At 40.4% G+C, this 23829-nt stretch overlaps 1 protein-coding gene across 16 annotated transcripts in view; it reads left to right on the top strand.

Annotated features, from left to right (window-relative positions):
• NRXN3 (neurexin 3) overlaps positions 1–23829 on the top strand; it is a 970824-nt gene that overhangs the window by 267854 nt on the left and 679141 nt on the right. For all 16 annotated transcript variants that reach the window (XM_074542546.1, XM_074542536.1, XM_074542544.1 and 13 more), the window contains one exon: positions 561–722. In XM_074542546.1, the coding sequence (XP_074398647.1) occupies positions 561–722 (162 nt within the window). The remainder of the gene's footprint in view (positions 1–560; positions 723–23829) is intronic.

The raw sequence follows: 23829 nt of genomic DNA, 5'->3' as shown, positions 1-23829 counted from the left end.
TTGTTTGTTTGTGGTGGGTGGTGGGTGTGTGTCTTTCCAGGTACATGGCATGCACATCCATAATGTATTGAAAGTGAGTTCCCTCTTCCCCTATCCCTGAATGCATGACTGTCAGTGTGCTGTGAGCAAAAGAAACTTAAAAAATAAAAAATACCAACCTCGTCTTCATTAGTGTTTTTTTTTTACTAACAACCATAACTAACTGTAATCATTAAAATAAATTCTAATTAATCATAAAATCAGCTAATATGAGAAATGTCTTTCAAGGACAGTTATATTTTCTGGCCTGAATAGATGGAAAGCATCTGGATGGATAGGCTGCTGGGTAAGCCTGAGAGTGCTGATGCACCAGAAAGGGAAGAAGCAGATGCTGAAGCATTTCTCTGTGGGAAAATCAGACCAGAAAATAGAGCTCAACTGAACTAAAAAAAAAAAGCATACCAAATCTCAACAAAATCCTTACTAAAACTGGCATAAAATTATAGGGGAGGTAAGTTGTTCTGTTCTGGATTGTAAGGTCATTGCTGGGATTTTCTTTGTCCATTGTGTCCCTCAAACAGGTGACAATCTCTGTGGATGGCATCCTTACCACCACGGGCTACACACAGGAGGACTACACCATGCTGGGCTCAGATGACTTCTTTTACGTGGGAGGGAGCCCCAGTACTGCTGATTTACCTGGGTCTCCAGTAAGCAATAACTTCATGGGCTGCCTCAAAGAGGTAACTATTTGAAATTAATTCTTGTCTCTGTGCTTTTGGTTTGCTAAAGTCATCACTCTTTTCTGCCTTACACAATTAATTCTTTCCCTGATGCCTAATTTTATACTGATAACTGCAACAGCTCTGTAAAGATAAACTTGTCATTTAGTTGGTCAGAAGGCTGGAAATCTCATGAACTTAAGGGAAAAAAATCATACTTCTAGTGCTTGGATAATAGAAAAAATACCCATGGTAGTAGAAGAGGTTTCTTCTCTAAGCTGTTTGAACTTCAGAAGAAAGCATTACTATCTTCTAGGCACCATTTATGATGGCAATAGCCATCATAAAAAGACAAATGGCCTTTGATTGCTAAGTGGCATTTTGAGATTAAAAAATCATAATCAGAAGCATATTTAGAATACTTTTTGAGGTCCTGGATTTCACCTGGGAGTATAGTTAGATCTGAATTTTCCGGGAAGATACAGCAATAGAATAAAACAGCAAAATGAAAGTAGAAGGTAGCATAAAAAGTGTAAATTTTGCAAGGAGAATGCAGCATGAGGGTGTGTCAGGGAGGTGTGCCAATCACATGGCATGTGGACATGAAGTGTACCGTGTGTTATATCATCATTATTGAGAGATGCCTCTCCCTGAATTAAAGTGCAAACAAAACCATATGCTGAAGTCAATAGTATGGATTTTATTGAACAATGAAATGTGAGGTAGAGAGATGAAAAGAAGTAGAAAAGAGAGAAAAAGAGAGACAGACTAAACAGAAGATAGTCACCACCCATGTCATAGTGGTGTCCCATTGGTCCTTCTTCACCTAGGCTTCTCAGTGGTGGGGGGCCTGAGGTCCCTCAAGACTTTTCACTGTTTATATATGTTTTCAAACATAGGAGTTAATGCTCATTGGTTGCACACATCTTTCATTCTGTTGGTTAAATAATTCCCTTGCTTCCAATGGTAATTAGTCCCATGCCCAGTCTTTCTGTTTTTGCAGTTGGTGGATTTCTTGAGTTGGTGGGTTGTGAGTCAGCAGTCAGAATCTCCCCCTGGTGGAATTACCTTTTACCCAGTCCAAGCTGATTCAGCATAGTTGCTTCCCTTATGGCCCATAATTTCTACATTCTTTAGGTCCATTATGAGTTATACATTCTGCTCTCACAGCTTTGTTTACATCCCCCTAGGCTTGAGATAACAATTGGAAAATAGAATCACCTCTATCTTATCTCAAGTTCCTGGTCGTGGTGGCTTAATTTACAGTCCAAGTTCCCGGTATCCATGGAGGCATATTTGGGGAAGGGATTGGGAGGTGGGGGTGGGGTCCCTCAGTGGTCATAGATGCCATTTGTCCCATAACTTGGGATCTTTGGGATCTTTGTTTGACCAGTGATATACAAAATTTTCCACAGTGGGAAGTTTTGTCTGGATGCATTACCCAGGATGTGCTGACCAGATCTCACCTCTGCCTGGAGTTAGCACTATCCTGTCACTCCATTCTGTGCTCATCTCATGGCAAAGTCATTCTGTGGCCTTAACAGTATTTGAGACAGACAGCTGTGATCTTTAGGTCCTTAAACTAGGTTGCTAAGTTGCTGCACTTGAGTGGCTGCATTGGTCAGAAAGAGCTAGCTGGTTCTGAAAACTCTGTTGTCATGCTTTGGCTGGCTGTACTTTCCACATAGCATTGAGAAAATTCAAACATGGGTAACAGAGATTGGACTGCCTGGATAGCAGCAGGAACCAAAAAAGTGATCCTTGATAAAAGAAACCTTAAACAAAACAAAAGATAAGTTCTGTCCAAATCCCACACTTGGTACAGTTTAGTTTTGATGTTGGCTTGCAGTCACCTTTTGTCGTCTTTCTTCTCTCTTCTAATGCAATTTGTGATTATCACTGTGATTAATGGGGATACGGATATTGTTGTCTCCACAAAGTGTTATAAAAAGCTTACATAGGAGTCATGGAAGCAGCAGTGCTGAGCTAGATGTCATTCTGTGGCTGTAATTGCCTTGACAAGTCATCATCCTACTGATGCTCAACTCATGGTGTCAGGGTTTGTATGTTATGTGTTATCTTCCTCTCCTCTGGTAAGGAAGAGTTGTTAGGGTCTGAAGCTGCTCTCCTGCCTGACCTCTGGATGAAAGGGGTACACATATGCTAGAGAAGAGTTTGTGAGCATCTTATATAGGAAATGAAACTTTGCTGATTGAATACAAACTGCCATACAGAGATCAAATCCTTCTGGTTACATTTATAGAGCCTTGGGTCTGATTTTCCTGGGTGCTGAGCATCCCAGTTTGATTGAAATCAGAAGGAGTTACAGCCTCTTAGTGTCTCTTTAAATCAGGATCTAAATTTTATTAATGGATGCTATGAACATAACACTTAGCAGAGGCCATTTTTATGTGTGCTTTAAGTCAAGCCAACGGAGCAAAAAAGCACAGACAAGAAAATCTTCAGCAGCTTTATTATTTATATAATCATTTGTATTCTGTTAGCTTGCACAATGTGCTAAGAGCTGCCAACATAGTCATCCCAGGCTCATAATGTTCTGTGAGAAGGAAAACCCAGGGAACCGCTTAAGCATGAGGAAGAAAACAGATAATCAAAATGTGCTTTGTAATCTTCACTTGACTAGGCAATGATAGGAGATGTGTATGAACAGATGTCTTGACTTGATGGTTGCTTTAGAGCTATGGTATGCTTAAAAGCAACCCACTTATAGTAGTGGTCCAGTAATGCTTTCAATGAGCTTTGATCCTGGAGGAGCAGAACTGGGTTAGTGCAGTGCTTGTGTGCTTATGATGTGTCTGGTCCCAGAACTGGCTACGGGGAACTTTACTTGGCTTTCTGTGTAGCTTGTCTGTAGGGGGATAGAATATATGAAAATAAAGATAATGTAGAAAGTAATCTTACTCTTAAGGAGTTGCAGCTGGGCCACTTATCAAAGATTAGGAACAGGCCTGGCTTTAACAGGCCACAGCTGTAGCCAATGAGAAGAAGAATGCTATAAAAGAGTGGGGTGGCTGGTTGAGAAGGGAACTGAAATCAGTTGGCCACTTGGTGAAGAAGAAAGAGTCAGTGCTCTGATGAGCTGCCTATGAGAAACACTAAGAAGGTATGAAACTTTTGTGATAGGAGACCAGGGTATGGAACCCCTGCAATAGCATTTGTCAGCATATTTCATAAATCTCTCCCCCTAGCTTATGGTTCAAACTTACATTTCTTTTCTCCGTAGCCAAAAAGGATGCTCAGTCTCTCAATATCCAGTACTGGAGGAGCTTGGATTTTTAACGAAAATTTCCTAAGCTAAGCAAATTAGTTGAAGTGGTAGGGTAGACTATTACAAAATATTGTTCCTTTGAGTTTATGCTTTCTAGTAGAGCAAAGCTCTTCTTTCATAGTTAACTCCTAGCTAAGTAATTGCTGATACTAGAGACACAGCACACCCCTGAGTGGATTGCTGTTTTTAGTGGTGGAGAATGTCCTGCCAAGCCCTGTGCTGTTCTCTTGAAGGTGTTACAGCAGAATGGTCTCTGCATTCTTTCAAGACTGGCTCTAGGCATGTGTTACTTTCCTAGGAAGGTAAATGGATTTTTGCAAAATTTGAGGTGAAGCTTTCAGCCTTTCCTCTGTAAGTTCTTCTATTTCCTCTAGACTGCATCAGTCTGAGAGTACACTGATGGGGCTAAGAAGGCTCCTTGAGTGGCTTGTTGCCTTCCCACTTCCTCTGAGAGGACATGCATGTGCTGAAGTGGCAGGGGGCAGAGTGCCTGGTGACCTTCTCTGCCCCTTTGTAGCAGGAAGGGATTTCCCCACTCAGCGCAGACTGGTGCCAGGAGAAGGGGCAGCTCTGGCAGGGTAGGTACTTCATGTAAGCAGAGTGTAAGCCTTGGCTAGAGGGAAATGTCGTGTCTAAGAATGTGTTCCTGGCAAGGAACTAAGAGTCTCGGGGCTCCTCTGCCGTACTATCTATATAATATTTCCTAAAAGTAATCTAAATACCTAATTATCTAGCTAATGTTTTCTTTAGGTCAGACAATTTCTGACCTAATGGTACCTCCTTTTACCACAGAATAGATCCCCTCATGTCTCTTCTTTCCTTTGGGGCTATAGGTTTTGACTGAACAGATTCCACTAATTTGGTAGCAGCAATATACCTAAATCATAAATACAAGTATTTAATGTGTAGTTCAGGTTGGGATTTTTCCTCTATTTTTATCAGAGTGAAAGAGTTCCCTATGTGTGGTGAACCATGTTTGTTTTGCACTTCTCCATAGCCATCCTGGCAGTGTTGCAGTTACCTGACACTGTAATGAGGCAAGGAGACTGGAAAATAGTCATACAGGGTATGCAAATAGGGTAGTGCACATACATGAAGTACAGACATTGCATGGAATCTAAGTTTTTTTTGCATTGAATATAGTTGCATAGAATCTAAGGTTTTCATTCTTGAGATGAATCATTCTAGAGAAAATCTTGGAAGCTGGTGTATTTCCCATCATGGATGAAACAGATAGAGATGGGATAGGAGAAGATACAGGAACACATCTTGAGACAATTGAGCAGAAATAATTTTAATGGGTGTCAAGGAAGGAAGGTGTAACAGTGCTTTAACAGATAGTGATTTTTAAAAAGGGAGAAGCAGTGACTGAAGGTGGAAAGGGAAGAGACTACAATAATGGGTTGAATGGAACTTCCATGGCCAGAAAGGGTTAGGACAAGAAAGGTAACAAGAAACAGCTGTGTTTTGTGTGTAATCAGGGGCTTTAGGGAGGAATTTTTAGTAATCAAGGATGGAGATGGAAAGTGGCAGGGTAGGAATTTAGCTGTGTGGGCAAAGGGGGGAAATTGGTATTTCAATATCCAGTTGCTAGGGAAGGCAGAGAATCAGAATATTTCCTGGGGTTAGGGAGCCAGACACTGAGATTTGATTTACTTGGAGCAGGACTTAAATGGTACAGATGGAGATGCTTTAGAGGAGCCTAAGGTGGTCCCTATAGAATGGATATTGATGAGAGAATTTATGAAATCTTCACATTTTTCTATCAATGCTTTATTAAAATCTCAATTCTGAAAAATGTTGATTGGTAGTAACAGCTTGATGGAAGCACTGAGGCTTGCATATGGGTGGAATATGGCAGAAATTATTACAGGGGTCAGGCACCATCTGTCTGTGATGGGAGAAAGCTGTGAAAGCTTAGATGATTTCTGTCTGCAATTTAACTTCTAGGAGCCAGATTTCAAAATGGTCCATGAGTGTGCCCAGTTGCTGTATGTAAATCTCAGATACTATCTGCAAGCCACATCTTTTTCAGGACTATTTGATGTGTAGTGATGATGTGGTTTCTGTTTGGGGATGAATTTTTCTGACTGCAGTGTCACACTTGGGAGAAGGCTGAAGGTGCAGAGGGAAGGCAGCCTAAAACTGGAGGCAGAGGAAAACAGGCAGACAGACAAAGCTGTAGTTGTAAAAGCCCCTCCCTAAGCCTAAAGGCCTTTGGGTGCTCAAGATTCCCTTCCACAAGAGACTTGAAAGAATCCCAGGAATGCATAAGAGGAGAATCAGGAATCAACAGTGTAGGGATTGCACTGAGGTACAGTAGAGGAAGTTACTACATGAATGGTACTAATTGCCCACATAAGTTAATCCAATACTGCTACTCCAAACTGTGTTTGGGCCTGCCTACTTCTATCTGTATTATTTAATAAATTTAACATTTGAAAAAGAAAGGGAGAGGCAAATGGCACTATGTAGGAGCAGACAAAGCACAACCAAAGGTTGAATATTATTCTACTCCTCAAAATATTACTTCTTGTCTTGGTCTCTCACTAATACTCTCTGCCAGAGCCTTCAAAATAGACTGGATGATGATTATGACCCTGATTCCTAAGATTCCAGATCTAGAGGTCTGTAAAGTTGTTGGTTGCCTCTGAAACTTCCAATTGCATTGCTGCTGCTGTGGGGGATCAGTATCCTGTTGCAGCTGTACAGTGTGTGTCTTGGGAGTCAGGAATGTCAGTCATTTTCTCTGTGCATCTGCAGAGCATCCAACACAAAGCCTTCATCAGGTTTTCAAGTACCACTGTTGTAGCAACACAAAACACTGGAGATGCAGGCCAGCATTTTGAGTGGCTGCTGATGACATTCTTAAGCTAATAAGAAAAAATCCCCAATTATTTCTGGAAAGATTTAATTTGGAGGTGGGAATGGAGGCATTTGGAAACTGAGAGCAATGCAATAGGAGGCAAGATGCTGAGAGAATTCTGAGTGGACCAATAGATGGGGAGGGAAATACGGTAGTGTCTTTTCATTGGGTAAGGCTTATAAGCTTAGGTCCTGGCCTGGTTTGCATTTGATATTTCTCTATTAGCTGCAGCTTTGCTTTAGCTAAGGGGTTATTCAAATCCCCTGTTCCTTATGCAGCTTAGCTCTTGCCTACTCCACCAAAGTGAAGTCTCTGATAGTGTTTTTGACTTGCTTCATGCATGACACTGAAAGAACTTGGTTACCTTAGCTCATGTGCATCTGTAACAACAACTTTGCTGGCATAATGATATTAAATGAGTGTTTGTTGCAAAATAACATTAGCTAAGCCCAGTTATTGATCAATCTCTTTCATTAAATGTTTCTAGATACATAGAAAAGTGGAAGAGTAATGTACTCATGACTGTAGAAAGTTTAGTCATTATCTCATGGATCCATGAAAAGTATTCCATTTAAGGAGGAAAACAATTTTAAATGGCTTAATGAAATTCATCTTTAGTGAATGGAGTAGGAAAACGAAGTGCTAGAATAATTTTTCAATCAGTAAAACATGGGAAGTCCAAAGACAGGAATTGAGTTTTTAGCTTTGGGACAAAAGATGGGGGAGATGTTATTTTATAAACCATGTACTGAAAAAAGCTCTAGGCTTCTAAAATTCTTTCTTTAATGCAATTCATGTAGCAAAGCTGTAGAGTCCTACAGCCATAATGAATCTAGAAGTAAAAACTTTGTTTGTTGGTTTTATAGTTATATTTGCAAATTAAAGTAATATAGGTTCTTGTTAAGGTCACATTTATTACATTGTAGTATTTTGTTCTCTGGAGCTCCTATCAGTCAGCAAACAGCATCTTGTAGGCATTCTAGGTCAGCCTGAGCACACATTTTTTTGAGGATTAATTTCAAGGATAATTCACAGTCAACAGTTCAGTGGCATAGAAACTGCCACTCCTAAACTTACTGCACTGTTAGAAATTTTACGCAAGTAATTAATAGCCAAAGTCTGAATAATATAATATGTATGTAGGTTGAGCAGACCTTCTAAAGCAAGCATTGATGAGCAAACATAGAAACTGGATCTTTCTATGTCTGAGGTGTAAGAGGTTTCTTTTTGCTGGGCTGTTTGAACTATGTACTTGCAAGCTAAAGAGAATCTATGGAACTAAAGCAAAGTGGGGTCTAACTGAGTTCACCTGTCTTCAGCTGCCACTGGAACAGGTGCCTAGGGAGGAAACTAGCAGCAGAGGTTGGTGTCGCCACTGGGCAGTGTAGTGGTGTCACACCAGTAGGGGAGCACTCCACTGAATCCTGACTGAGCAGTCTGCATGTGACTCTCGCTCTTGGTGTTGTGGCTGTCTGTGCTTGCTTTGCAGTAGGATCATCAGGATCAGGCTTTCTTTGCTGCATAATGAACCTAACTCCTGCTGAGCTTCTGTGGCTGCAAGGGGTGTGCCATGTGCTGTGGTTCGGAAAATGAGCGTGTTTACAGGTGTAGAACTATATTTATATCAACAAATTCAGAAAATGTAATGGGGATTGGAGCAATATAGGCTGTGTTTGGGGCATATAATAAAGGTAGTTGGTAACTATTCAATATTAAAACAAAAATCCTTACAAAAAATTGTGGTCTAATCTCTACCCATTGAAGGGTGAGCAAACTAAAGATATATTGATGGACAAATGTAGCTGAGTCCAAAGCCATCAGGAGAGCAGTGATGATACTCTGGTTATTACTCTGATAAGGATTTCTTGCTGTCTTTCTCATATGCTGTTAGCCAAACGTGGTCCCATCCTCATGGATGCTGTGATCTTACCTTAGCTGTCCAAAGTCTGATGTGCTCATCTTGGACTGAAAGTAAATAAGCCTCTTTTGCTTTACCTGGCTTTGTCATTCACTGAGATCAGTAAACTCTTGGTTTGGATGAATACTGAAAATAAATAGGAGATATGTTTTTATTTCTTGCTTGTTATGTTGCACTCAAGAGATGACTAAGGATCCATCCTTATCCTGTCAGACAGAAATACAAATAGGAGTAGTTTTGGAGAGTCAGGACAGACATATGCCAATAAAGATAAAATTACATGAGAGAAGTTGAAAGACTCTTCTATTTTATATACACATGTGTATCAAACAGGCATTTTCAGCTACTTGACAAGTGTCTCCTCTTTGGGAGCAGCAAACTCACCCTGAAAATTGGAGTATTGCTATGAAATTTGTATTGTGGGCAGTGGGGAATGACTGAGCTGCTGTTACCCACCACAAAAATCCAGGCTGCTCAGCTGTGCCAGCAAGGGAGGCAGGAAAAGATGATGAAGTTTCAATGTTGAGTGAGTGGGCTGAACAACTCCGCCCAGGTCTGCCACTCCTCTGTAGCAGTGAGCCAGCTGTCAAGTGTGAGGAGCACAGGAGTGGGCAGGCAGCTAATGGGCAGCATTTGTTATTTGAACTGCATGGAAAAGGCAGCAGGCTTGGTATAATACAAGCAGGTTTTGTATACTCTCTGATATGCTCTCTCTTCTAGTTCTTTGTCATTGCTGCTCTCTGGCTTTGGTCTACTGTTGCACTGAATATTTGTGCTTTAGTATTGTTTTAGCTCTATCCTTTTTGCAAGCTGCACAGGCAGGATTCATTTAGTTGGAATTAACAGTGTATGTATCTAGATTCCTAAGCAAATCAATGGGATTAATATAGATATGTAGAAGGATGCAATTTTAGCTCTGAATTGCTACTTACAGGATTTAATGCTCTTTAAGCTATGGTTCCATAAGTGGAAGTGTTAGAAATGGTAACATCAGAGCTCAAAGGTGAATTAGGGTCAGCTCCTGACCTCTGCTTCTTGTAGCCATCTAAACATAGATGCAGTAAATGGGAGTTATTTGAGTAAGTGTTAAGGGAATATCAGGAGGATTGTGACATTGCATATGGTGGCTACTGGTGACTTCACATTGCCACAATGTGGGGAATATTCAAGTGCTTGTATTTTCTAAGCATAAATCTTAGCAGTTCAACACTTAATTCATCAGGGTGAGCACCAGTTATCTGTGAGCTGCATGGGGCTGGTGACACGCAACTGAATACTAGCAACTGCATCCAGGAAAGCAGCAATGTGTAGTGTGCAAGTCACTAACCTCCTCTGTCCCAAATGGAAGAGACTTAGAGGTGGCATCCCATTTTCAGCACCCTGAGAGGTAATTGTGAGTGATGCCTGCAAAGCATTCTTACTGTATCAGCATTAGCAAGCAGAGGGAACACAGAGGTTTGGGAACGGTGGCAGAGATGAAAAATGCCATTTGGAAATGGGGCTTGAGAATGGCATAATCATTCCTGTTAAATCTGTGCCTTTCTTTCTGATTATTAGCCATTTTAAGTGAAATGGGTTTTGCATCTAGAACAAGTCTCTGAACAGATGATTAATGGTTTTATCTGTAATAACTTTACATTTTATAGAACCCTGCTAGGAGTCCGCATCTGGTGTGCCAAGCTATTTAAAGCTGTGTTAATTCTGTTAATTGCTCTACGTTTATTTGGATTGCTGGCACCTGCGGGCTTTAGGATAATGGGGGTGGGGGTGTGTGTACATTCTCTCTCTCTCTTTCTGGCTGAGAAAAATTGAGAGGACTATTTCCTCAGCTAGGAACAGGACCTTGGCAGAACATCCTGGCTGGATTGGTTGTCCTTGAGATTTCCCTTTTTCACTCCAGCTGAATGCAGGGAGATGCCAGCCAGAGGCAAGATGCTCCCCTGATTGGGGCAGGAGCTGGGCAGAGAATCTGCTTTTGCATGCACTCACCAATGTGAGTCAGCAGCAGCAACAGGGAATGGTTTTGCAGAAGGCTGGTCAAGTCCATACCATTCTGATTCTGCTTCTCAGCTGCCTTCCAGTGTTCCTTTTCCAGTTTGTTTTTGTCTGTGAAGTGTTGCAGTGGGTTTCAAGCCCTGAACAGATGTGAAGATAAGTATGCTGATGCTTTCTGAACTTCCATCAGAGAAAGGATCTGACTCTGGAATGCAAGACATTTGAGGTGACTAAAACGTTGCTATGAAACACTAGGAGGGCAGAATAGTTTTCATGTTTGCAGCTGGACTGGACAAACCACTGCAACAATCTGAAACAGGCTCTGATGACAAAATTTTTCCCCATCTCTGACAAGATTACTGCATGAACAGCAAAATGGGGAAGCAAAGTGCTTCGCTAATATTGGTAACTGCTGACTTAAAAGTTCAGCAGAGCCTGAGAGGTTTGGTACTTGGAGGTTTTAGGTACTATGAGCTCAATATCTGAGTGGATAGAGGAGGTTATTCTGGTTATGTAGAGGCCGGTTCTCTCACACCTCTGACACGGGTTTCTAGCCTGTGTTTCAGCTTCAGTGATGCTAGGACAACCTCCCAGCAAACAGACAATTAACTAAGATCAGTTCACACTCTATTACTTGTTTTATGGCTGTCTTCAAAACAACAGTTTTTCTTGAGAAGACCAGTGAGATGCTAAAGTGAAATCAGTTCTCCTAGTGCTGCCAATATAACCATGTGTGTATTTCTGCAGCTGCCCTATATAATCCCTTATGGTGACTAAATGGAATGTTGGTTGTAGCCTCCCAAAGGAGGGGGACTGCCATACCACCCTTCTCAAAGATGTAAAGGATTGTAAGGAAAACCACATATAGAAAGTAAAAGTTTTCTCAAGACTTTGATAAGCTAGGATCCTTCTGATGACTTACAACTTGTATGGGACAAGGCCTTTGTGTTTGTTAGCTCTCTCAAGTAGTTGATATTACTGGGGATACCCACTTTATTTATTTTGTCCAGATAGTGTCTAAACAGTCAATTGCAGTACTGAAACTGGTTACAAAGCGAAGCTCTAAGAAAGTAGGATTCATATTTAGAGTTCATATTTAAGAATGGATTCCTCCTCTGCAGCTTCAGTGTTCAGCTAACAAGATAAGCTGTCAGCTGAACACTTTCCTCTATTTCCCTGATTTATATTTCAGGGCTGATTTGTCTTAAAGTAGCCTCATCTAAGATAATGAGAACACTGAATGCCTCCATTCTCTTTTGGTTTGTTGTGCTTGCTTCTCCCTCCTTGTCTGAGCCTAGTTCCTGTTCATAACTGACACTAGTATGCCACATAGATATGCAGTGCTGTCACTTCCTCTTGCTTCTCAGTTTTTTCCTTACTGTGTATTTCTCATATGTTCTCTAATTAGCATATGCTTAGCTTTTCTGGCTTCAGGCTAGTTTTCATGTTTACAACCTCTATGACACATTTTGTTAGAACTTCACAAATCACATATCATAGGAGAAATTAATTATGCATGTAACTTATTAGGTTAATAACTTTCATCTTATTGTGAGCTTCACTTAAAGTTATGCATTAATAATTCAAGGGACAGCTTTGACATCAAGTGTGTTTTCTAAAGCACTCTATCCCTTCTTATGAGTTTTGTGTCTGTGTGAAAACCACAGATGGTTTTTAAAAACTTGATTCCAGCTGTTTCCACATTTCTCCTGGAGGCTGGATTTGCCTGTGCATCCAGCAGAGGAAGGCAATTAAATGTTGGTCTCCTCTTAGGTTTTGCAACTGGAGTTTAAGGGAAAAACTTGGTATGTATGAGGGCACCTTTTGGTAAGAATCATTGAATGGTTTGAATTGGAAGAGACCTTTAAAGGTCATCTAATCTAACCCCCCTGCAATGAACAGACTTCTTTTACTAGCTCAGGCTGTTCCGAGCCCCATGCAGCCTGACTTTGAATATTTACAGGGATCATCCCACCTCTCTTGAAGGCCTGTGCCAGTGCCTCACCACCCTCATAATCAAATATTTCTTTTTTATATCTAATCTAAATTTACCCTCTTCTAGTGTAAGACCATAAGCCTTTGCCCTATTGCAACAGGCTCTGCAAAAAAATTTGTCTTTTAAAAGCTCTCCTTATGTACTGAAAGGCTGCAATGAAGTTTCTGCAGAGCCTTCTCTTCTTCAGGCTGAACAGTTTGAACTCTCTCAGGCTGTCCTGATAGGAAAGGTGCTTTTGCCCTCTGCTCATCTTTGTGGCTCTCCTCTGCATCTACTCCAGGGCTTTCAGCTGGTCTTGTTAAACATCATGAGGTTCCCAGGAGCCCACTTCTTGAGCCTGTGCAGGTCCCTCTGGATGGCATCCCATTCTTCAAGGTGTGTCAGCTGCACCACTCAGCTTGGTGTCATCTCCAAACTTGCAGGAGGTGCACTTGATGACACTGTCTATGTCATTGATGAAGGTACTGAACAGTCCCAGTCCCACTATTCACTCATCTCCATTTGGGCATTGAGGCATTGACCACAGCCCTTTGGGTGCGACCATAAAACCAATTCCTCATCTATCAAATCTGTATTTCTCTAATTTAGAGAGGGGCTTGATGTGAAGAGCCATGTCAAAGGCCTAGATCTGAAAACTGCCTCCTCAAACACCCATCTAACCCATCAGCTTTGTGACAATACTCCCCTTAAAACCATTCCACAGACTCCAGTTCTTTGGAAGTGCAGCAGACAATCTGTGACGGTGGTGCCAAGGACTTAAGAATACTGGCATTGTATTTGAGCTGTTGCAGCCAGCATCTTCCTTGGTTTTATTGAGGCCACAATAGTTGTATGGTCAGGAGAGTTTTGGCAAATGTAGTTAGCTTTCAGAAGTCTTCTAGTGATGTGTCCTGCCAAAAGGCTCTTCAGGAACTGAAAAAGCAATGGCAGATAAAGAAGATCTGGGCACAGAGGAAGAACTGGTTGGAAGGTAAAAACCAGAATGGAATAAACAGAATGCACTAAATAGTTCCCGTGGGAAGGCCAAAGTGGAAAGTCATCTGGGATCCATGCCAAGGTCTGAAGATTCATTAGTGGTATTTAATGGAAAGAAATGTGGATGGAGACAGCATACATTTTACTGAGAATGAAAATTTTTGTGTGAGGATTATGTGTAGGACTGCAGAGCATGAGCTACTAATGCTGAATGTCTGGACAAATAAATAGCAGATTAAATTATATGTGTGTAAACACAAATTGAGGTGTTTATATTGGGAGGGAGAGAAAAGAATCAATATTATGCATATGCAATGATGGACTTTGAGTTGTTTCTGATGTTTTATTAAATAATTATTTTAAAATATTTGCTCAGTGATCAATATTGGGCAAATAAGCACATCTAATATTATGCATTTCTAGGAAGGGAATAAGAACAAAACAGAAAATATAATGATGTCATTAAATACACCCACACTGGACAGTGTTATCCTGTTGTTTTAATTTCAGAAAGGGGAGAAGGGCAACAAAGATCATTAAAGGTCATTAGAAAGACTTCTATACAAGAGCTGTCAGTACAGCCTGGGGCTCTTTGAACTGATGGAAAAAGGATATGGGAGTGGGGAATCATAGTGTATTTTCTGTTTCTTTTTGAATACAGGGATTAAGTGTAAATTCAAAAGACAGAGGTAGGGCAAACTTCAGAACAACCAAAATAAATATGATGGCAATTAAAGTAATGGAAATCTTTGCATTGGGATGTTACAGTGCCTGGAAAAATCACAGAAGAAAAAATATTGATGGTGTATGAGATAGAAAGACACAAGTTTGTCTCTGCAGACCCTCACAGGCCCCAGATGAGTGGAATCTGAAATGGTTTTATGGGTGGGTATTGCCACACAGATGCTCTGCTTGACTTGCTTGGGTATTTGAGGAGGTGGTTTTCAGATATAGGATACTGATCCAATTTAATTTGGAGAATTTTGTGTTCAAGTATTTCCTGGTACAGCTACACCATTCCTAGGCTCCCTGCAGTATTTCAAAGTTGATATTCCATTTGCTTTGCCTTCTATTAACTACCACAACCCATCAGAGGCCATAGTACACATGATCTCCCTTCACTGCAAGTATTGCACAGCAAGGTTATGTTGCTGAAGGCCTGTGCACAGCTGAGGGGGAAGGCAGCAGAGAATCAGTTTGGTGTGAAATTTGGCACACAGATTTGTGCAGCAATGTGTAGGTGTGGAAGTGACGTGTTGGAAGAGCTGGAGGAACAGGCGCACAAGGGTTAAGAAAGGTTGGAGTGCCCCATGTTGGCAGGAGGTGTAATGATGTCCCTTTGAATGAAAACTGGTTTTCATATGTGTAGTCAGCCTACATTTGTGGAGGTTGCTTTAAATGAAAAGCAAAACAAGGAGGGCTAGATGAATCCCAGATGTTTGCAGGGAAGTGGCCTGCAAAACAATTCATTGGAAATGAGGATATTAAAGGCAGTTTTACAGCTCTGCTTGTTGAGCTGCATTGTAAAAAGATTTGTCTGTCATTAAAGATGATTTTTCTATGTATGGACTTGGGAATTCTGTAAAGGTTTGGAGGGAGATTTCCAATAGGAAAATTTCCCCAGATCACTACAGGCTGTGGTAGCTGCAGACAGCTCTCAAGGCTTAACTTGGATTTGGGGATTTTTCCATCCATGACTAATGGTCAGACAGTGATCATTTGTATTTTTTTCCCTGTGGCTGTAACTGTGGAAGTAACTGTTAAGAAGGTTTATTACTGCCCAACTGGACTCCTTTTCTGAGCACTGAATTCATCTGGAGTTGTCTTTTACAGAAGACTTAAAACCCAAGGAGCGTTTTCTGCTTCCTCAGGAAGGTGGAGACTGGTGGTGTGTAAAAAAGGGATGATAAGTGTTTACCCTACTGGGAAAAACTCCAGAGAATAATAGGTAGTAGAAATAGTAAACATCTGTCAGGTCACCTTGTCCATCTTCTCCTGCCAGGAGTGCCATTATTCCCTTCAGTGTATTAACTTGGAAACATTTCTACAAAGAATTATTCTCCGTGGGACTGTGACTGTCATTTTCGGGGTTCTGTTTACTGCTGCTAAAGATGTCTTAAGGACAAGTAAACCCTTCTCTTTGCACCTTGATTTCTTTGCTTTTTGGATACTGGGGACTTAACAGCAAACATATATGAAAATAAAAAGTGACTACATTGAAAAGAATTATTATTTGGAGAATTACATGTAGTAGCACGATTTAAAGACTTTTTCAACTAAGAAATCATATGAAAACCTGGCCAAAGTTATTTAATGGATAAGTGGCAGGATCAGGAATAAAAACCAGGAGGCATAACACCTGATGTGTTGCTTAATTCAGCAGAATAAAAATGCCTGCTACTTAAACTGTGTCCATGCTTGTATTTTCTCTTCCTAATTGAGTGATTTGTGGCATGTAAACATTTCAAAATGTCAGAGAATTTTAAGGCCCCAAATCCCCTCCATACCCAGCTAGCTCAGCCTTCATCCTCACTTTTGTGTGGATTCAGAGTGGTCATAAACAACAAATGTAAAGCCTCGCTTTCTTATGTGTCCCCCACATTAAATCTAATAGTTTGGACCTCTTTAAGTTGTTGTGCTGGTTAACCACCTCCTACTACAAAAGCAATTGGGTCTTTAATCCATTTGGAATTTGTCTGACAATGGCCCCTAAATGTGGATTCTTTTGATGCAGTTTTCTACTGAAACAAAGATGGTTCAGAAATCTGTTGTCTTTCCTTTATCTGCTGTAATCAAGTCTTTATTCATCTTTCGAAAAACTAAACCAATGGAGCTCCTTGTATTTTACTCTAAGGCATTTAGTCTAGTTTTCAAATCACGTTCAAGCTGCTTGATATACTCTTTGCAATTCTTTAGAGTCCTTTAACAAAATGTAGACATTGGAATTATATCTAAAGTTGCAGTGCATATAGTATCAATGCTGCATATTGCTTATTCTATTCCTTTGTCCTGGGACTGTATGGCCCTTTTGCCCATAGTGTTTTACAGGAAGCTTGCATTTTCTCCTCTGATGTTTTCTGAATTGTTTTCAAAAGTGCAGCTTCCCCTTCGTGGTTCTGTAGTTCATGGTCTGTCTTTCATGTTTGTAAGGTTCTATATTTGAGTATTCAAATGTTTTAAAAGCTGCTTGGAATGAAAGGGCCTGGGTTTTCATGCTCTATGAATAACTCTGTGTGACTGACATGTCAGTAAGGTTGTTCAGTGGTCTGCCAAACCTGGTGTTAGCTTCAAGCACCAGCTTCAGTGCTTTCTATATTTACTTCTAGGTAATTGACAAAATATTTAATACTATTGCACCAAACATAGATTCTTATGGTGCATTAGAAATGCCTCTTATCAGTTATGCTGCCCCACTGACAAATACTTTGTGAGACTTGTTAGCTGAGGAATGATGATACATCTGTCTGTCTATCTATCTATCATTATATCCTGTTTTGTTCTTGTATGCTGTTTATTTGAGCAGAGCTGTCTTCTGGTGTTCAGTTAAATACTTTAAAAAATGTTTCATCTCTTCTTTCACCATTGTCATTAGAATTATATCCAGTTTATTTGACAGAAGCTCCTTTCACACAGGAAGGTCTAATGACAGTAAGTATTGCATTCCTCTCCTTTAATGTTTTTATTAAGCACTTCAGATAGAAGCTGTTGCGCTCTTTCCTCCAGGGTTGATGTTTCCTCCAGGCTAAACCCTTCTACAGTTATACATCTTGTCCTGTTTGGCTTTTTAAAACATTCACAGAACATTATTGTTCTTTTATTCTTCTGTTATCTTTCTGTTATTCCAAGATTAAAAATAAAACCCACTGGATAATAAATCTCCTCATTCAGCTCTTTTAAGAAATTGAAACAAGTGACCCAAGTCTGTGAAATTAAAAATAAAGCATATTTATTCCTGGTAGCTGATCAACATCCTCTTTTATTCTCATGGATTGCAAAATACTTTGTCATCTTGTGATATAAACACGTAGGTTCTTCATGTATTTATATCTGACGGAGAAAAAATATTGCATGCTTAATAAATTATATAAGCTGAACCTTTTAAACAAACAATTGCCATCTTGGTATTATGATATACTTTTGTATCAAGATACAGCATTTTAACCATTAGTGCATCCTATAGTGATTTAAAGACTTAATTTTTTTGATGGATCACTAGGACACGTTGCACATTACTTCCAACCTGAATAGTTGTGATTTGGCTGTATCATTATGCTTTTATCTCCTAAACTAAAGCAGATCTCTTCTGTCAGATAGAGATCCCTGTAGCATGTAGATTTGGATCAGCTTATAACCTACCTTTGGGTAAAATAGATGGAATTCAATGGATAGCTCACCCAGTACAGTATAAGATTAAGATTTTTTTTGTGTTCTTTGATAGTTTTTAACATTTTTTAAAGCATAGGCAAGATAACAGGCCACAGTATTACAAAATGGTTTCACTAGTACTGTATATTTAATCAGTCTTTTGTTTGTACTTTCTTGATAGTTTCCTACTTTGACACTGAAGAATCCCAATTAGTCCTCTTCAGAACTGCTTCACAAAGGCATTTCATGTTCAATTGGTTATGCACCAAGGCATGCATGCTCTTTTCATAGTCACTATTTGGAAGGCTTAGATATGGTTCCATTGTGTGAGAGTTGCTTAGAGTCTTTGATCCTAAATCTATAATCTAGCAATGACCTGAACTGAAATAATGTGTCTGAGTATATATTATTATATGCCTGTCAAAGTGATAAGTAATCTGAGTTTTAGATATGTCGTTGTTCTTTTCCAAAAGCCAGCTTTAGGTGGCATGACTATTTTGAAGTACCTGGAGGTTGCTCTGTGGTTGTAGCTCAGTTGAGGTAGGACAGAATGTTTCTGGGCAGTGTCACTTTCCTCAGGGTGCTGCCCCAGTCTGTCTCTCTCTGGCACCTGGAAAGCCTTATTATTAACACTTTTTCCATAAAGTTAGAGGAAACCTCAAAGCAAAGTATACCTGTTTGTGTGTTTCCTCTTCTTGGCCTTTTTTTTTTTTTTTTTTTTGGTGTGAGAGATCAATTGAAATAGGCCTGCAGTCCTAAATTTTTGGTAATTGATAGATGAGGATGATTCTTATATTTCTCCATGTCAGTAGAAACTGTCACTTGCAGTTTGCTACCTGCCACTTGCTACCTCCTCACTTCCCTGTCTATACCAGTGTCTTCAACATGTAATAATCAATAGCAATTGTAGTAATAGTAGCAATAATGTAAGAGTAATGTTCATTTTGTGTCATAGATTATATGTTCAGTTTGGCAAAATGAAACTTGGTTTTAGAAGGCAGTGACTATGCATCTTATACCTCTTACAGGAACATGCAAGCCAAGTTTGTAGGATGTGATTAACATGAGGGGGTTTATTTTCTTGCTTCAAACTAATTTTAGGGTTTGAATTTCAGGTTTTAGTACGTCTGCATAAACAAGGAAGAAAATGGCAAGAGGGTGATGATCTGCCTTTAAGAGGCATGTTAGCTATGTAGGACAAAACAAATTTGTAGCACAGTGCAGAAACAACAGTTAAGAACTTTTCTCTTTTCTGGCTTCTGAACTTCTATGGCTTTGTGAGAGACTAGTAGAATCTGGAACAGATTTCTGCAAGCCATCTTTCCTTTTAGAAGCTTTTGGGAAATAATTATTAGCCGTAGTAATACCTGTTGACAGACCTGAATGCAAATGGTGGGTTTGCAGTGAGAGGTATCAGGCTTGTGGATGCCAGAACAGTGTGATGTTCTTGTGCTTTGAAGGGCAAAGAAACTGTGTTATAAAACCATAGAGACCTTATTGACAGAGTGACTGAGGAGTTAGAGAAACAACTTGCCTGTTTTGTTTACATTGCTCCCAAAGCAAAATGGAGAAGTATGGGGTAGCTGAAAAATGCAACCCTTTCAAAGTGTATTGCTGTAGGGAAAGAAAGAGGAAAAAGAGAGTATAGTAAAGTATAAAACCCAGCAGCACTTTCAGTGTGCCACAACCATCACCACCAATTCTCTCCTTTTGAGAGCCTTATATGTGAAGGACCTGAGCCAAGCAGAACAATGACTGCCTGGGAATGGCAGGGACGCTGATGCTGGGAAGCGTTATGGGCTGAACATATGTTCTCTAACATTGTACTTTTCAGCATTTTCCTCTTAATATTCTGCACATGGGGCTTTTTTATGTGGTTGTTACAGGGTTTTTTTTGTTTTGTTTCTTTTTTTTTTTTTTTTTTTCCTTAATTGTGTATTTGGAATAATACAATAGCCAGGGCTGACATTGAGTTATTTGGAATTGGAACAGAACTGTAGGCAATAATGTGCCAAATCCAGTACAGCTTACATTAGAAATACTTCACTTAAAAGCCCCTGTTGTCATTTTCTTTGCCTCCTCCCTTTTCTGTGCTTCTTTCAGGTTTGACCATGCCAGTGTGAAAGAAAAAGAAATGTATGAAGGAGCATGGTTAGGTCCTGCAAAGTCTCATTGAGCACACAGTCCAATGTCATGTACAGCAAAGTTAGTTGCATCTTCTGAACTGATATCTTATTTCTGGATATACTGGAGGGTGTGGAAAGGCTGAATTTTCAGTTGAAAGGATTCTAGTGTAATCTCACCTCCACCAGTCTTTTCTCTAATGGTAACTCCATCCTTGTGTGGTGTTTTTCATGCTTTAACCCCCGCCAGCAGCCAAGAACCGTGCAGCCACCAGCAGGGGTCAGGGAGAGAATCAGAAGGGCAAAACTAAGAACACTTGTAGGTTGAGACAAAGACAATTTAATAGGAAAAGCAAAAGCCACACATGTAAGCAAAGCAAAACAAGGAATCGATTCACTGCTTCCCATGGCAGACAGGTGTTCAGCATCTCCAGGCCAGCAGGGCCCCATCACCTGTAACAGTGACTTGGGAAGACAAATTCCATCACCCCAAACATCCCTCCTCTCCTCCTGCTTCCCCCACTTTCTGCATTGAGCATGATGCCACATGGTCTGGAATATCCCTTTGATCGGTTGGTGTCATCTGTCCCCGCTGAGTCTCCCCCCAGCTTCCTCACCAGTGTGGCAGTACGGAAAGCAGAAGAGGCCTTGGCTCTGTGCAAGCCCTGCCCAGCAATAACAAAAACATCTCTAAACTACCATTGCTGTGTTCAGCAAAAATGCAAAACACAGTTCCATACCAACCACTGTGAAGAAAAGTATCTCAGCCCCAACGAGCACAGTTGTTCAATAATAAGAGATGCTCTTGCTTTGTGAGCTACATTCAGGGGAAGAGGATAGCAGTTACCAGGACGCCAAGCAGTTTGTTGGTCATACAGCTGCATAAGAGTAGACTGTGAGGATCTGCATGCAGATGATGTGCATTCTTATAATGCCTCTTTTACTGTCCTGGATAAACACGGGCTGGCCATCAGTTAGTGGGTGGGAGCAATAGTATGGTGCATCATTTGTCTGCCTCGGGTTTCTATTACTTTCTCCTTTTTGTCTCTATTTTTATTCTTGTTATTATTATTATTATGCTCTTATCTCAGCCTACAGGTTTTTACCTTTTATTTACAATTCTCTTCCCCATCCCATGTGGTACTTTATTGCTGGCTAGGGTTAAATCACAACAGCATAGCCTAAAAATCACAAGTGAAGAGATGAGTACACATGTATGCACAAACAGTAGAGTGCATGCAGGTACTGCTTAAAAATGCATACAAACCCATATATAAGCCTGTAGTGCAGATCTATACATAAATACATATGCTTTCTTGTGCATCTCTGTACAGTATATGGATATGTAAATATATCTAAGTACATCTAGGCAAAAAATATAGCATGTAGGGTGATTACATGTCCAAACATTCAACCTGTCCTGCACTGAGGAATAAATATGTCCTTGCTTCCAGGAATCTCTTTTCAAGCTTTGTGACTATGCCAGCCATTTTCTCTTATTTCCTTTTTTCCCCCCTTCAGCTGCCAGTAAAACACACAGACAAGTTTTCTTGATATATTAGCAGAAGAATGGCTGACTGATTTCTATGTATTTTGCTATTTTTGACAGCGCTTGCTCAGTGGAGAATAAAACTGCTATAGAGGAGAAACAGTGGGTTCTTTGAGTACTAGGCAGACAGACCAATCATTTCTATATTCTGGTCAACGTGGTCTGGGTAATAATAAGAGCAGAGCCTTCTTCTAAACCCCTTCCTCCAAATGAGTCATCTCCAGAAATGGAAGTTCACCATGCTCTCAAACTGCTGCTGTCACAGTAATACCTCAGTGCTCTGTAAAGGTTGGAAAGGTTATTGGGACTTAAACCTCTAAAGTGCATGGGAAGTCCACTTAAACGGAAAGGTTTAGGCCAATTCTTGCCAATGTGGCTAAAGCTGATTTTGTTTTCTGCCTGTTAGTGTTTGAGCATTGTAAGCTCTGTTGCTCTGCTTAAGATCTGGTATAGATAATTCTTAAGCAGTAAGACAGTATTGAACTAAACAGAAAATCTAAGTCAATTAGTCTTGTATCAAAGAAGCTTTCTTAGATGTGAGATCAGTCTTCCTTGAGCTCCACACAGAAGAGATGGGAACCCCATGCTTGGGTGCATTAACATGGCACTGTAGGAAAACTAAGCCGAGGGAAAGGTTTATTATTGTTCAGTATTTCTATTATAGAATTCAAACACTGAAAGAGATTAGTAGTGTTACCAAAATATTTTCTCCAGCTTAGGCACAAGGTAGTAGCTAGGAAGAAGGAATATTCGTTCATGCCATCTATGGACTTGTATGAATTCAGTTCCCTCTTTCACTTTGTCAAAATCAGGGATAGAGGCCCTTAATGAAGGAGTGGAAAATAGTACAATATTAAATAAACTAATGCAAAGACCCTAATAGTCACTGAGTAACTTAAACTGCTTTGTAGGAATTTCTCATAGAAAGTCTTTGTACAATGGCGTGATCTTTTTGTTTCCAGCTCCCTTTGTGCTGGGAACCAGCTAATCAGGTGTCTTTTATGCCTGGTGTTTAGTGCTGACTCCATTTCTGATCTCCCCTTTCTGAAGGGCTCTCTCTTGCTGATTGCAGCAGCCCACCTACTTTGGGAAGGAAGCGTAATCTGGTGCTGAATTGGGTGCTGAGGTCCTCATCTGTCTCCCATTTCTACTTCTCATTTCAGTGCTTCCACTGGAAAATGTCACCTGTGTTTGCTTTTGTTTCTGCTTCCATGTGCTTTCCCTCAAGTTCTCTCACTGTGGCAGCAGCTCTGACTGTGCTGAATGCTCCCCTATCCCCCCCAGGAGCTGCTGGACTTGCACTCCATGGGCACAGCTTCCAGGTCAAAGCAAGGGATGAAGGTGAAGTTTTGCCAATAGCCTTGGTGAACCCTGGTTGTGCCACTGGGCTCTTTGCATGTATTAATACTCTTCCCCAAGAAACCCATAAAGGTGGTGGGCACGGGAGAGTTTTTAAAGTAAGGGTTTCTCTGAAGGCCAGATAAAACCAGATGAACAGCTGTGAGGAAACTGTCCTACTCAAGCCTCTCTTTATTGGTGTATTGTTCTCACTGTTGTGCTGTGTGCTAAAGCTGTGGCTGGTGCAGCTGGGTGGCTTCTGGATGAACAGATGAGCTAGACCTTTTGGCATTGTGGTAACTAGGGCTCAGTCCCAAACAGAAGATAGGTATTGTATTTAAAAAAAAAAAAAAAATTCCCCCTGTTCCTTTTATTAGTGTTGGAAGCTTAGAGATGAAGGTCATAGATGAGAGAGTTTTAGATGTGCATGAGAGAAAGATATAGAAGAGCTTCTGGTTCTTTTTCTCACACCAGGTTGGGGGTTATAAGATGACAGTATTTTTCTCTTGATGATGCTTCTTTCAGGTGGGGAATTAACTACATTCCCTGCCCTCTACAGCAAATATTCAAGCAAATAGTGAGCTCATGATGTCGCTGTTTTCACACAACATAAGGCCCAGTGCAGATAAACCTTTGGAGAATCCTACCCGTGGAGGATTTGAACTTTGTTCCATGCTATAGAATTTCAAGAGAGATGAGAGGAGAGATCCTGGA

This window comes from Zonotrichia albicollis, chromosome 6 (assembly GCF_047830755.1).
Source record: "Zonotrichia albicollis isolate bZonAlb1 chromosome 6, bZonAlb1.hap1, whole genome shotgun sequence".
Classification (NCBI taxonomy): domain Eukaryota; kingdom Metazoa; phylum Chordata; class Aves; order Passeriformes; family Passerellidae; genus Zonotrichia; species Zonotrichia albicollis.
Note: the sequence above shows the minus strand (reverse complement) of the source record. Positions and strands in the feature narration are given on the sequence as shown.